At 47.5% G+C, this 13,472-nt stretch overlaps 1 protein-coding gene across 3 annotated transcripts; it reads left to right on the top strand.

Moving 5' to 3' along the window:
• The first annotated feature begins 7,513 nt into the window (after positions 1-7,513).
• Positions 7,514-12,986, top strand: LOC4332713 (U11/U12 small nuclear ribonucleoprotein 65 kDa protein). 3 transcript variants are annotated; one of them, XR_010740088.1, is made up of 12 exons: positions 7,514-7,982; positions 8,154-8,225; positions 8,365-8,571; positions 9,312-9,393; positions 9,489-9,671; positions 9,760-9,918; positions 9,996-10,166; positions 10,767-10,854; positions 10,969-11,027; positions 11,255-11,320; positions 11,984-12,155; positions 12,693-12,986. XR_010740088.1 is itself a non-coding variant. In XM_066308650.1 (11 exons), the coding sequence occupies exons 1-11, from the start codon at positions 7,750-7,752 to the stop codon at positions 12,065-12,067; spliced, it is 1,404 nt and encodes a 467-aa protein (XP_066164747.1). In that variant the 5' UTR covers positions 7,514-7,749; the 3' UTR covers positions 12,068-12,986. The 3 variants fall into 3 exon arrangements, 1 of the variants encoding a protein (XP_066164747.1); XR_010740087.1 differs by having other exon boundaries at positions 12,251-12,986; XM_066308650.1 differs by having other exon boundaries at positions 11,984-12,986.
• The last annotated feature ends 486 nt before the right edge of the window (positions 12,987-13,472 follow it).

Here is a 13,472-nt window from a genome sequence, read left to right as displayed (position 1 = left end):
GTACCTCTTCAACATGTTGATCAATCCTCACTTATTACTCCCTTTGCTGGTGCAACCTCGACGTGACCAGCTGAAAGTACCACCTGCTGCTGCTCGATCGATCACGAACGCCCTCACAAATCTATCCTATCCTACTATTGTTCATGGCCCGCGATGTCATCACGGTCGCGCTCGTCCAATCGTGTGCTACGTTGACGCGTACTACTACTAGCTATTGCCTATTAGTACTAGGAACACATACGTAAGCCGGTGAGCGGGTGCGCCATGCGTTCCGTTGCGTCGGCGGCTTCGGCCTTATCCCCTTTTGGAAACCTAAGCGCCTCCCCGATCATGTATGTATTTAGCCGATGCGCAACGGCCCAAAGCCGGGAAAAGAAAAACGAGACGAAACGGGCACATCGATCGTAACCAACTACCAGCTAACCAACCCGGCAACCCCACAACTCGCCGGTTCGAGAACTTGTCGCGGACACGCCGCAGCAGCAGCCGGGGGCGCGCGCGCGGCTGCTAGTGGGCGACGGCGACGAGCCGGACGGGACAGCCGCGCTCCCGGGCGAGTTCGTTCGTTCGTGCCAGACGAAACGGTTTTTCTTGCTAGGATCGCTTCCCGTTCGACGCAACGCAACACGATGTACGAATCCTCCGCTCGGCGACAGCCGGGTTGCGCGGCGATGCGCTTGCTATTCTCACGCGCTCGATCGCGTCGATCGTGCATCAAAACCCGGCGCCGAAGGCTCGCACGGCAGAAGGACGGGGAAGGAAGCGAGTGCGTGAGCAGATGCCGCCGGCGCAAAGAAGACTCGTTTTCATCCCGTCAGGCAGAGCCGGTCGCATTCGCGAGAGTTGATTTTGCGCGAATATTCTCCCTTCTCCCCCCTAAACCCGACTCCAATGATATTACACGGTTTAGATTAGGGAGGAGTCGTGAGCCGTGACACAGAAATACTCCTCCTCGGGAGAGAGACAGAGAGAGAGTCACGTACTCTGGAGTCTCGTGTCCTAGGGGGACCCTCGGGATCCGGATTGGATTAGCTGTCCATGTCGCGCCGTGACGTCACAACTTTAGGCTTAGCTCCTCGATCATCCGATGGCACTTGCGTCGCACCTTTCCAAGCTTTTCTTTTTTCTTTCTTTAAACAGCGCCACCTCCCTCTGGTGGATGAAGGAATCATGGATAGAACAATTGGACAGGCTAGCGATGGTGTGTATACTAATCACAGGGAGGTTTAAAGAAAGGTTAACTTGATAGATGGCACTAATTGTTCCTCCTGGGGGATGCATCCATGCCTCCCCTGGCTAGGCTCCTCACTACTCTATTTGTTTTCCTCTGGGGATTTGGTTAATTAATCCGATGGGGATGTCCAGATGCAGGTTGCTTTCAGGATGCTGATTAGGGCCCGCATTTTGTAAGGGATTTTATCGGCTGAGATGAGACGAGACTAGACAAGCCATAGCTAGTGGCGGTTGACGTGGGGCCTACGGGGCCTATCTCTCATTTAGATATTGCCCTCCTTTTCTGCCCCAAAAGAAAAGCACCAGTATATGCTGCTCTGAAAGGCTTTCTTTTTTGCACCCGAATGGATTTTGATTTGTGTATAATTGTGAGGCGATCGATTGGGGGCGTGACCACTAACTACCCGGCTACAGGCCGCAGGAGTATTGTATTCCCAAAAGTTTGTCTCCGTCGGAACAGAAATTGTTCCGATGCGCACGCCCATGATTCGCTTTCGTTTGATGGCGTTTTGGACGTGTACGGGAACGGAACGGATTAGGTGACCTCTGCACTAGCAGGTGTGTGAATATGATCGGATCGGAGCAGGACGAATCATCGGCCGTCTTTAATTAATCCTGGGCTAAGGTACACCTGGTGATCGAGTAGTTACCCATATGGACATATGCCTGTACGAACTAAACTATCTGCTACATGGTACCTGAAAAATACGTGACATATGCGAGCCGTGCAATCATTTTGCGAGAAGAACATGCACGGTTCACAAGGACGGCACCGATACGAATTACCAAACAAGAAAAGCGTTAGTATGATATTTCGTGATCGGCTCAATCCTGTACGCGCAGTACAGCTTGATACGCATCATCATATCAGAAACGGAAGGTGCTGTGTCCACCGAAGAGCAACTTCGCAAACCGTGGTCGGTTTTCCGTTTGGACTTTGGACGCAAGAGCGCGACACGTGCCCCCGCGGTACGCGTAATGTACGTGCTCTTTTCATCACAGGCGCCCACTGCTGCTGGCTTCATCTGGGACCGTTACGCTCTGCAGCATATCTCCCCAGATTACTGACAGCTATGCGACACCCAACCAAGCAGCAGCCCGGCAAGCAGCGGTCGTTCGCTTTGCTCGTTTAGCAAGGGAGAGATTTCTTTCGCGAGATTAAATGATGGAAATCCTCGAGTATTAATGACTGGTTAATACTCTCTTTTCTCTCAAGTCTTTAGACCCTCCTTGACAGTCACGTTCCCCCACGCGGTTTTCACTTGATTTCTGCACTTGACTTGCCTATCGTTGGAGCTATAATTAAAGGTCGTTTTAACATGCTAATTTAAATTCGCGATCTTTCGCAGAGGAACCACTCCTGATGCAGGGTCACCGCCTCACCGGGGGATCCTTGTCACGGTGTCACTTGTGAAAACGTGGACGTTTTGGTAGGTTTCGCGCGGTGGCGATGGGGGAGTCCGATCCGCTCTGCTTTGCTGCACGGCCGGCCACATCGCCGTCTCCGTCTCCCACCCCGCGCGAGGACGCCTGTGACGCGCTTCGGCGCGTGCAACGGCAACGGGGCGACGTCGCTGTCGGACGCCGTGGCCCCACCGGCCTCCACCCATTGGTCGGTTCAGTCTTGGTGCCAAAGAAAAAAAAAAGATCTCGAAGCCAACTGCCTCCCCGGGGCCCACACCCGTCCACCTCTCTCCCGTTCTAGATGAGAGTTTTTTTTCTACCGTTTTCTGCCGCTGCAAGCGTTTCTTTCTTTCTTTCTGTCTTTCCGGGCAGTGAAGTTAATGGATCGTGATGGATCAATGCTTTCATCTGTTTTTACTTGGTTGCCATCTTAATCGAAACGAAGTGACTAAACCGCCTTTGCGAAGCGTCTAAAGCCCACAAAGCGGAAGAGTTTACCTAACCTTGATGGGCAAAAAGGTCAGTACTGTATTGGAGATGAAGGCATATATACTTCCTTTGCTAGAATCTAGTAGAAAGACGGTAGTAGCAGCACTAATCTAGCTGATGCCCATAACTTGGAATCATCAGACGATCCAAGCATGCATCCGAATGCATGTGGCACGCAAACTTTTGTACTAGCATACACAAGGCATTGTTCACGTGTCGTATACACGTTTGCTTCATCTGAGGCATGCACGCACACACTTGCGACCTCGGTGAGTCACCGGCTCACCGCCCCATTGGTCCATCCGTAGCGAGAAAGTGTGCGTCGAAAAAGACCGGACAAAACTAGCCCAACCGTGTATTATTATTAGGTCGGTCTAGATAGGAGTGTTCACTAAGCTCAGTCTCCGAGACACTGCACGCCGGCCGACACCGTGCACCGATCAATATAACGTGATTCTTCACAATAGTTAATACTAGTACACGATTTACTGCAACGTGTACTACTGATGATCTGTACTCCCTCTCTCTCTCTAGTTCTATATTAATTGACGTTTTGAACAAGATTGAGATTAAACTTTTATAACTTTAACCATCAATAAATTTAAAAATATTTAGTTTAAAGAAACTAGAAAAACATATATAGATTTTTCTTTCAAAACACTATAAACATGTATTTATTTATTGTATATATTATAATAGAAAAATAAGGTCAAAGATATATCTTGTAGAGCGTGTCATTGTTTAAAGCATCAATTAAAATGAAACCGAAGAGAGTAGTATTAGTAGTATCGACGCCGTGAGATAGGGTAGATCAACTCAGCGTGAGAACGGAGTGGATAAAAAGTTTGGTAATTAGGCGCTTCCCTGCTGCGTTGTTTATTTTCCCCTGCGGTTGGTGGCGGACGCAGTACTTGTCATTGTCAGTAGTGCAAGCGAATAAAGTACGAGTTTAACCTAGTCAAGTGACACTTTTGCCCGTGGCTCGCACCATAAACAAATGGATTTGTTGTCAAAGGATGCACCGTTTTTTTTTCCTTTCAGTTCTCGTGTCGATCGACTTCCAAAGGTTGTGCAAAACTGAGTAGCTAACCAACGTACGTCGTGAAAGCAACCGAGAGAGAGAGAGATAGAGAGGTGGCACGTAGATAGGTTCATGCATGTTGGTTTCAGAGACAGCTGTACTGTACTCCGTACTGGCGTCTCACTCACCTGCGCTCTAGTCTTGGGGAGAAACAAAAAAAAAATCGTGTATCACACGAGCCCAAGTTTACGTTTCGTGACAAGAGCCTCGCATATTCTCATGCTGGTCGCTCAACCACGAGGGCGTATATATGGTACACATGTACGCACGTGGGAGTTTTTGAGTCCTAAAACGCCGTAAAACATTTGGCGTGAAACGGGACACAAGAGTCGTCCGTTTTTGGAATCATCCGACGAAGGATGTTTGCCGTTTCGCCACTTCAACTTACGAGTTCCAATTTTGACATACTTGCATGACTTCTTCATAGATCGAGGGATCTCTTGAGCCCGGCCGGCGTCTGATGCATGTCAACGGCGGCCGCAATTAATGTTTTCGTATTATGTGATCGAATCCGTCACGACGCTAGCTGTAGGCTATGTTGGATTCTCTTCTTCCTGGATTCGATTTTTCTCTGCTCTTTTTCGTTGGCTCGTCCAAGAAGCTGGCAAAAATGGCGAGCTGCGTGGCTGCGCTGATGCAGGTGTTGTTAATTGCCAGGTGTGGTTCGCTTGAGTGCGCCAACTGGGAACTTCGATGGCTACGTCTCCGGGGTCACTTGGCTAACGGGTTTGCACGTACCCAAGGACGCATGCTTGCCACAAGAACACGCTTGTAAATCGTACAAAAATCCCCTTTCGAGAGTTTTACAAGCAAGGGCTAAGATATTTTCAAACATAAGGGTAGGCATACTGGAATGGATATGCGCGCAGCTAGGATGAGAGGAAAGGAACGTATGTACGTACGTACCTACTACTATACCTACGTACGTACGTGTTAGGTGTGATGGTTTTTTGGCCTAGCTACTGAAATGTCAAATGTTGTTTATATTATCTAGTACTGACTACTGGGGCCTCCTCCGCGGTCAACAATCTGTTACATGCACATCTGCATTGATCATGCAGGACGTCGTTACTTCACGAGCAGAATATTCACGTACAGCTCGGTGCCTCGGTCAATTCTGAACATGTGCGCACCGCCGCGAGCCCGCGATTCGCCGTCGTTGCACTCCGGTTCGCACACACTGCACGTCTGCACGCAGTCGTGCGCGACCATGGCAGCGTACGTGGCACATAGTATCGCGCATGCATCGACGCGCGGTGAGATGATGAGCGAGTTCGGGATCGACACCGCTGATCATGAAACGCGCGCTTCGAGTGAGAGTACGAAACTGACAAATTTTGGCCGGCAGAAAAATGGAAAACTGTGAACGACGTACGATCATACGTAAATGGCCGATACTTTGCGACGGGGCCGTAAAAATTCCAGTTAAAAGTCCATCGAAAACGCGTGAAAATTTTCATTTTGCAGGCGGCTTCTAAAAACCCGCTTCTCCAGCACAAAAGTTTTCATTTGAGCTACTTGCGAGAATCGAGCACGACCTGCATTTTTTCATGGGCCACAAGCCCACATACAAATCAGGGTGAAAGTGGGCTAGGTAGACCAGGCAGTTAATTGCAACTTGGAATAAGTTCACTTTAGGTCACTTAATTTGTCGTCCAGTCTGATTTTCATCCCTGAACCTCAAAACTGGATCCAACGCATCTCCAACTTACAAAACCAGTATATATAAGGTCCTAAGGCGGTTTGGATGGCGGTTTTGACTGACGTGGCGCCCATGTGGCTAGTTTGACTTTGTCTTTCTCCTACATGGCAGTGACGTGGACTAGAAGTAAAAAATGTAAATTTTTAAAAAATATGGGACCCACATGTCAGTCATACAAAACATAAGATTAGTGAGGCCCACATGTCAGTGGATCCCACCCTCATCTCTATCTCCACGGATGTGACGCTTCATAACTCTCCATCCCGGCAATCCCCTCCTCCCTCCTCGAGCTCCCTCACCGACGAGCTACCGCTGCCGCCCGGAGCTCTTCGGCCACGGTGCTCGCGCGATCTGAAGCACATGGTTGGTGGCGGCGATCACCGTTGCGTCCGTAGGAAGCGGCGGTGGTGGTGGGAGGTCCACGGCGATGGGGCTCAAGGAAGCGGCGGCGGCGACGGGAACGACAGGAGAGGAGGCGGTGGCCGGGGGAGGAGGAGGCGGGTGTGTCGCTCTCCCCATCACCATCACCGCCACCTCTCCCCTCCTCGACGTCTGCTCTGCCTTTATTCGCTAATGCGGCGGCTCCCCAAACCCTAGCCCGATCCCGACGGTTGCAATGGCAACTATGGGAGTTGGAGGTCGGTTGGCGCCGGTGCGCCCGTCGACTACCTCCGCGCCTACGCCGCCGACCTCGGCGACCACCGCGCGCTTGAGCAGCTCCGGCAGATCCTGCGCCTGTTCACGTCGCTCAAGGTCGTGGCCGCCGGGCCGGGGCGGGACCTGGCGCCGCTCTCATTCCTGCCATTCGTGTGCCTGCGCGTTCTTGAGCTGCGTGGGTGCGACTCCTCCACATCCGCCGCTTCGAGGAGGAGGCGCGAGGAGTGGACAGGGAGGACATGGGGGAAGTCGTTGAGTGCGCGGAAAGGGAGGAGGCGGACGCCGCCCCTCACCGACCGCCGCCCTTTTTCCCTCTTTGAGTCTGTCTTCGTCCCCCTCGCCGGCCACCACCCTTCTATCTCTTCGCGTCCGTCTCCACCCCTTCGCCGGCCGCCGCCCTATTCCCTCTCCGCGCGCGCTCACCGGCCGATGAGGGAGCTCGACGAAGAAGGAAGGATAGCCGGGAGAGAGGAGGCGCCGAGCCGACGACACGCCGTCGTCAGTGGATAGAGAAGAGGGACATTTGGGTCCCTCTATTTTTTTCTTTCGTCCGACTGACATGTGGGCCCCATTTTTGTTGTTTAGTTTTAAATTTTTATATTTTGCTTGCAGTGCCACCTCACCGCCACGTAGGATGATGACTAAGTCAAACCAGCCACGTATGCGCCACGTCAGCCAAACCACCATCTAAAACGCTAAGAGACCTTACTTGTACCGGTTTTGATAGTTGAGGGCCCAGTTGTATCTGGTTTTTCGGTTGAAGGACGAAAATCAGATTTGTTTACAAGTTAAGGGACTTCAAGTGAACTTATTCCTTGCAACTTTGCAAGCCATTGGGTCGGGCCAACGAACACACACAATTCGTCTGGGCCGTGGGCCCTTGGTGGGCCAACCCATGTACTAGTGGGCCGGCCACAACTAAGGCGGCCACTGAGCCATGCCACGGCATCGGCCTTCTCCTCGGCAGACGGCCGCCCTCCCCGCCGCACGGCACACAGCAGCAGCGCCGCCGTCCTCCTCCCGCCTCCTCGCCGGTCGCCTCTCTCATCTCCGCACTCTCCGATCTCCCCTAGCGCCCCGGAAGCCTCATCTCCTCCTCCCGCGCCCTCCCACCTTCGCTAGGCACCTCGGCGAAAACCCTACTAATCTTCCCGAATCGACACCGAGCCCCGGTACGACTCCGATGGCATCGTTCCCGCCGCCGCCGCCGCCTCCGCACGTTCGTCCCGCGCCCGCTACTCCATCACTAGCGCCGCCGCCGCCGCCGCAGCAGCAGCAGCAGCAGCCGCCTGGATCTGCTCCGCCGGCAGCGACGCTCCTGGTGCGGCACCTTCCAGAGGCCATCCCGCAGGAGATGCTCTCCCGCCTCTTCTCCCACTACGGCGCCACATCCGTCCGCCCCTGCGCCGGTGGAAAGTACTTGGTCTTCACTTATCGCCTACTTATGTGCTACGAAGTGTTTCAACTATGTCGCTCTGAAATTCATCAACTATCTGCTTACTGCAGTAGTCGCTTGGCATGTGCAGCGATGGAACAATTGTAGTATTTTTCGTGATGACTGAAACTATTTTCGTTTTACTGCAATAGGTTGAGGAATTGCGCATTCGTAGATTTTAGGGACGAGGTAGTGGCCAGTCAGGCACAGTCTCTGCTGAACAGGTTCTTTTCCTCAAGCACAAGCTCTGCTCATTGTTAAATCACTTGAGGATATTTTCTTAATATTGTGAACCAGTCCTCCGTAATGCTCAACTGGCCTTACATGTTCCATATTATCCTGTTCAATTATGCATTTCTGCAGGTTGAGGTTCCTTGGGAAAGTGCTGATAGTCGAGAGAGCGAACCAGCCAAATTCAAAGAATGCTAACGAGAAGCAACAGGAGCATGAAGCACAAGGGGCATTGCAAGTGCCAAGTATGAATTCCTTAAACCAGAAGAATCCCATATCTTCTGCTGAACCAATTGCGCCTAGGCTTGGGGTGGATTATCCATTTCCTCCGCACCTCGAGTAAGTTTCACCATCATCATCATCATCATTTCTTTCATCACCTTCTAACATGTTCTGTTTCCTGTGAATACACCGATTACATACCAAATGCCCAGTCTTGAAAAAATAATTAAGAGCTTAGCTTCTACCTGCACACTGAGATCAGCCCCGAGTAGGCAACTGCCAAAGTTGTCCTCGATATTCATAAGCTCTACATTGTTTTTCCTAACTGCAAATTGCACCTTATGTTACAATGCAATGCTTGGATATCGAGAAACGAATTGATTTATGTGTGTTGAATTGTTGAGCTGCTTGATCATTTGGACGGACTGCCTAGTATAAAGGCCTGAGGGTTTGTTTGGATAATGGGATAAGAAGAGTGGGATTGGGATTGGGAAATGAGTGAAGGGTTAGGGTTAAATGGAAGAGGGAAAATGGATGGTTAGGATTTAAAGATGCCTTTTGGTGGGTTGGAAATCATTCCCCTAACCCATTAGCCAAACAAGGCTTGAGTTCTTCAATGCAATGCCCATCTATGTCCCACGCTAATGGCAATCCATCTGGAACTAACCAAAATCACACTAGTGTCTTCTCCACTCTTATCTATTTAAGTTCAAATTAACGTTTTACATTTCTCAAATAGGTCAACCACTTGTTATCTTGAGGAGATCTATCTGATATACATTTCTACAAGTCATAAGCTACCACAGTTGCTCTTGTTTGATCTTATTGCACTTTGGAATGTCTTTTCTTTTTTGTAGGTACGCGTATCCTCCACCAGATGGAAACATATTGACAAATATAGTCAATGCTCTAATTGCTGTTCCCCGATTTTACACCCAGGTTTATTAGGATTTCAACCTAACATGTAGCATTTCATGGCATGATTTTGAGAAGTCAATGTAGATGCATTTTTTTTATGTATGTTCTGTTTACAGGTGTTGCATTTGATGAATAAGATGAATCTTCCAGCTCCATTTCGGATGGCGTTGCCTACTCCACCTCTACCATCACAAGTGCCTGCTCCACCACCACCACCACCACCTCCACAGCCGTCTGCAGCAAATAAACCTCATTTGACAGATCTGTCTAGTGATGAGTCTGAGTTGGAATCTTCTGATGTACATGCTACTTCATCCTTTATCGTTTTCCACCTTGTAGTTTCTTTGCCATTTTAATCATAAAGCATGGCTACTTTATTGGTTTCAGGAGGATGTTGATAAAAGGAAAGTTAAGCGCACAAAGCATGAAGCTATTGTTGGTCCTGCAGTTGATAAAAGTATTGCTCATGAAGCAGTCGGGGTGAAACCTGCTGCATTAGTTTCTAGTGAGCTTCAAGTGATAAAAAAGAAAAATCCAGTTCTGCAGGTGAACTTCTTTCCCATATGTCATTATCCAAAGGTTTAGTGCCTTCTTATATTTTCTAATGCAACAATTATCTACAGATTAATATTGCCCCAAAGGCTGCACAGAAGGAGCTTACTGTTCAAAGTACTACTGACAAAGAATTGGTGCCAACAGCTGAACAACTTCAAGGAAAACATTTTGTCACACCTCAGGATATAGAAAAAGAGAAATTGCCGCCAGAGGAGATTTTGTCCCTTCCTATGTTCAAGGTACATAAACTTTGGTTGCCAAGCCTAGTTATTCATCAATTTGGTATTATATGACAGGGCTTTTAGAAAACTCTTGTGTCTTTATTTTCTTGCTATTTTAGGATGAAATTGTTACTTGAGCACAATTTTTTGAGTTATAACAAAACCTTATTTGCATTAGTAAAGATCCCTTTCACTACCTGGATCCCGCAGCACAGCAACTACAAAGTGACCCTGTGTCATTTGCAGGGTATTTCAGTTATGTAATTTTCTCTTGGTGTTTGAATGTAATATCAAAATGGTCAATACAAATATATGCCACCATTATTATCTGTTGGCTGTTGTTGAGCTGCTTTCATCGTCTTGACCTCAGAAATGAGAAACTACAAGTTCGAAGATTGGTGTTAGATAAGCCGCATTATATTCTTTTTCATACGCTGGTATTGCTTTGATGTCACACAAATAGGCCTGTTCTTCACTGTGACCCTTTTTTCAGTTGCTTTTCCTTAAATTGGACATAGAACATGAACCAGAAAAAAGAATTTATTGCAAACCTAGCAGTCTCAGGTTTTTCTTTTCTATTTCTTTGACATTTCTGCGTGTCACTGTTTTTTTGGGCAGAATTACACACCAGGGAATCCTGCCAGTGTGTTATACATAAAAAACTTGGCAAAGGATGTCATTCAGGATGACTTCTACTATGTCTTTGGTGAGACAGCTGGAAACTGAATGCATTGTTTATTAACTACTTGTAAAAAGATCACGGCAGTATCTTCTCAATTCTCATATTATCTTGCTAATTTCTTTTTTATCTGCTCCCCAGGGTCTGTTTTTGAAAACATGGACATTGCACGATCTAGTCTGAGCATCAAACTAATGCAGGTCAAATGTGCATGCTCTTTTTGCTTTTACTCTTTATCCACAAATAAGTTCCATGCAAAACAACAAATGATGTTCCTTCCTCTGCACCCATGTTATCCATGCTGAAAACTATCAGAGAATTCGCTGTTTGTTTGAAACCACATAACCTATTAGCTTTTAAACTGCTTTGTCGTCTCACTTTGCTAGTGGATTATTCGGTTGCATTATCAGTTTTGGTCATTTTCCAGGAGGGGCGGATGCGGGGCCAAGCTTTTGTGACATTTCCATCGGTTGAACTTGCTCAACGCGCACTGGTTAGTGATTATCAGTTGTTTCTTTAGACAATATTACTTCTTTGTTTTCCACAATAAGACACAAGTAATCGACCAAACTCTAGTGACTAAACTACTGGCATTGACAAAATACTTAGAGCTTCTCATTAGGCTCGGCACTGGCAAATGTCAGTTTAAGTTGCATTAACGCAGCTTAACTGAGAAAGAAAAGGTGAATTATGTTATTTATCTTGAAAGAGCATACGTCCCCCTGTTCAATTTCTAGGATAGAAAACACAATATGCGAATGGCACATACCAGGTTCCTTCCTAAAGAATTTAATCATCCAAACTCCTGAGTGTTCATGGTTAAGGTTTGCAGTCTTTCCTCAATCAACTGGAGATAGATTCTGTCTAACCAATCCAAGTGGACAGTAACTAAACTCTGCTAGGCCTTTTGAGGCTCTAAACTTCATCAAACTTTTTATGATTTGTTAGTCTGCATGCTATGGTTGGGCCCATGCGGACACAGTTTTACTGAATTCTCCTTATGATACAGCTTTAATTTGGTGTATTTTATCCTTCTATTACTTTTTACAAAAATTGAGTCTATTGGAGGCATGCACGCTGAAGACTATGATTTGTTTACAACTGAACCTATCATGGCCATGCATGCTAAAGAATGGTTTGATTCTTTGTTTTGCAGAATCTTGTACATGGTTTTGTGTTCAAAGGCAAACCAATGATTATACAGTTTGGCAGAAACCCTGCGGCTAACAAATCTTCCTAGGAGGGTTGCATTCTTTCAGATACTGAATGCACTTTTAAGTCAATAGGGACTAGCAAATGGAGACCAAAACTCTTGAGTATTTCTTCAGGTAAATTTTTATCTCCACTGTTAAATATATGGATATAGGAGTTAGGTTCCGAGCCCCGTTTTTTTTTTATTAAATGTGCTTTACTGTGCTGCCAGACGTTTGGTGGGGAATGGCACTGATTGTTTCAGTCTGACGGACAACAATGTTTTTCGGCCGTGTTGCACCTGTAAGGGTGTGTTTAGTTGGGGAAAAGGAAATTTTTGGGTGTCACATCAGACGTTTGACCGGATGTCGGAAGGGGTTTTCGGACACAAATGAAAAAACTAATTTTAGAACTCGCCTGGAAACCGCGAGACGAATCTTTTGAGACTAATTAAGCCGTCATTAGCACATGTGGGTTACTGTAGCACTTAATGGCTAATCACGGACTAATTAGGCTTAAAAGATTCGTCTCGCTATTTCCCCATAACTGTGCAATTAGTTTTTCATTTTATCTATATTTAATGCTTCGTGTATGTGTCTAAAGATTCGATGTGATCTTTTTGGGAAAAATTTTTGGGGAACTAAACGGGCCCTAAATGGTAAAATATGTGGAAGGAACTGGGCGCATGTACACTGTACAGAAGAGTGAAGATTGTAGATTGTGGGCTGAAGAGCATCCTCGTTCAATATGGTGCAAGATAAACTTGTACAGAACCTTGTAGCGGTTCTGTTCTGCGGTCTGAAAATGTTGGGTTTGGAAACAATTGAGGCCTATGTAATGTGGCATTTATTTACTGAATTCGGTGGGAACTGAACTGATTCATACATTAAGAGATTCCTGCGCGAGGTGTGAACTACTCGAATTTATTAAGAGTAGCAATCTAGTCGAAACTCTTGTTTTATGCTCTCTGTGGAATCCAGGTTTAAAATACAGCACTAGTGTTTTCTGTCAGTAGATAGTTGAGCGGCAACGTATCCTATACACACACCTATCTTGGTGTATTCATGCACTCGGCCACTATCGGCCCTTCGATTCTAATCCAAAGGCTAAAAACGCAGGTGCGGTGTTTTTGCATAAAGCCACCCGCAGCACCTGTGTATGTTTGTAGAAAACCCCTCACTTCTCTTCGTCTTCTCTCGTCCAAACCTCCTCGATCCAGATCTCATCTCCGTACGATGGGGTTGAACAGAACGACGACCCATCTTGATTTTCATTGAATCCTGCTGCTAGGGCTAGCATCGGTCGACACGCCAGGGTGCGGCTGCCTCGGCGCTATCCTTCACAGCTGGCGTGGCTGTCCAGCTGCTCGATGAATGGTTCGTCTCCATCTATAGTGTCCACATGGATCCATGGAGGCCGTTGTTCCGGCGAGTCTCTTCTCGTGTTTTTTTTCT

Source organism: Oryza sativa, chromosome 3 (assembly GCF_034140825.1).
Source record: "Oryza sativa Japonica Group chromosome 3, ASM3414082v1".
Lineage (NCBI taxonomy): Eukaryota > Viridiplantae > Streptophyta > Magnoliopsida > Poales > Poaceae > Oryza > Oryza sativa.
The sequence above is the reverse complement of the archived record's forward strand: the minus strand, read 5'-3'. Positions and strand labels throughout refer to the sequence as shown.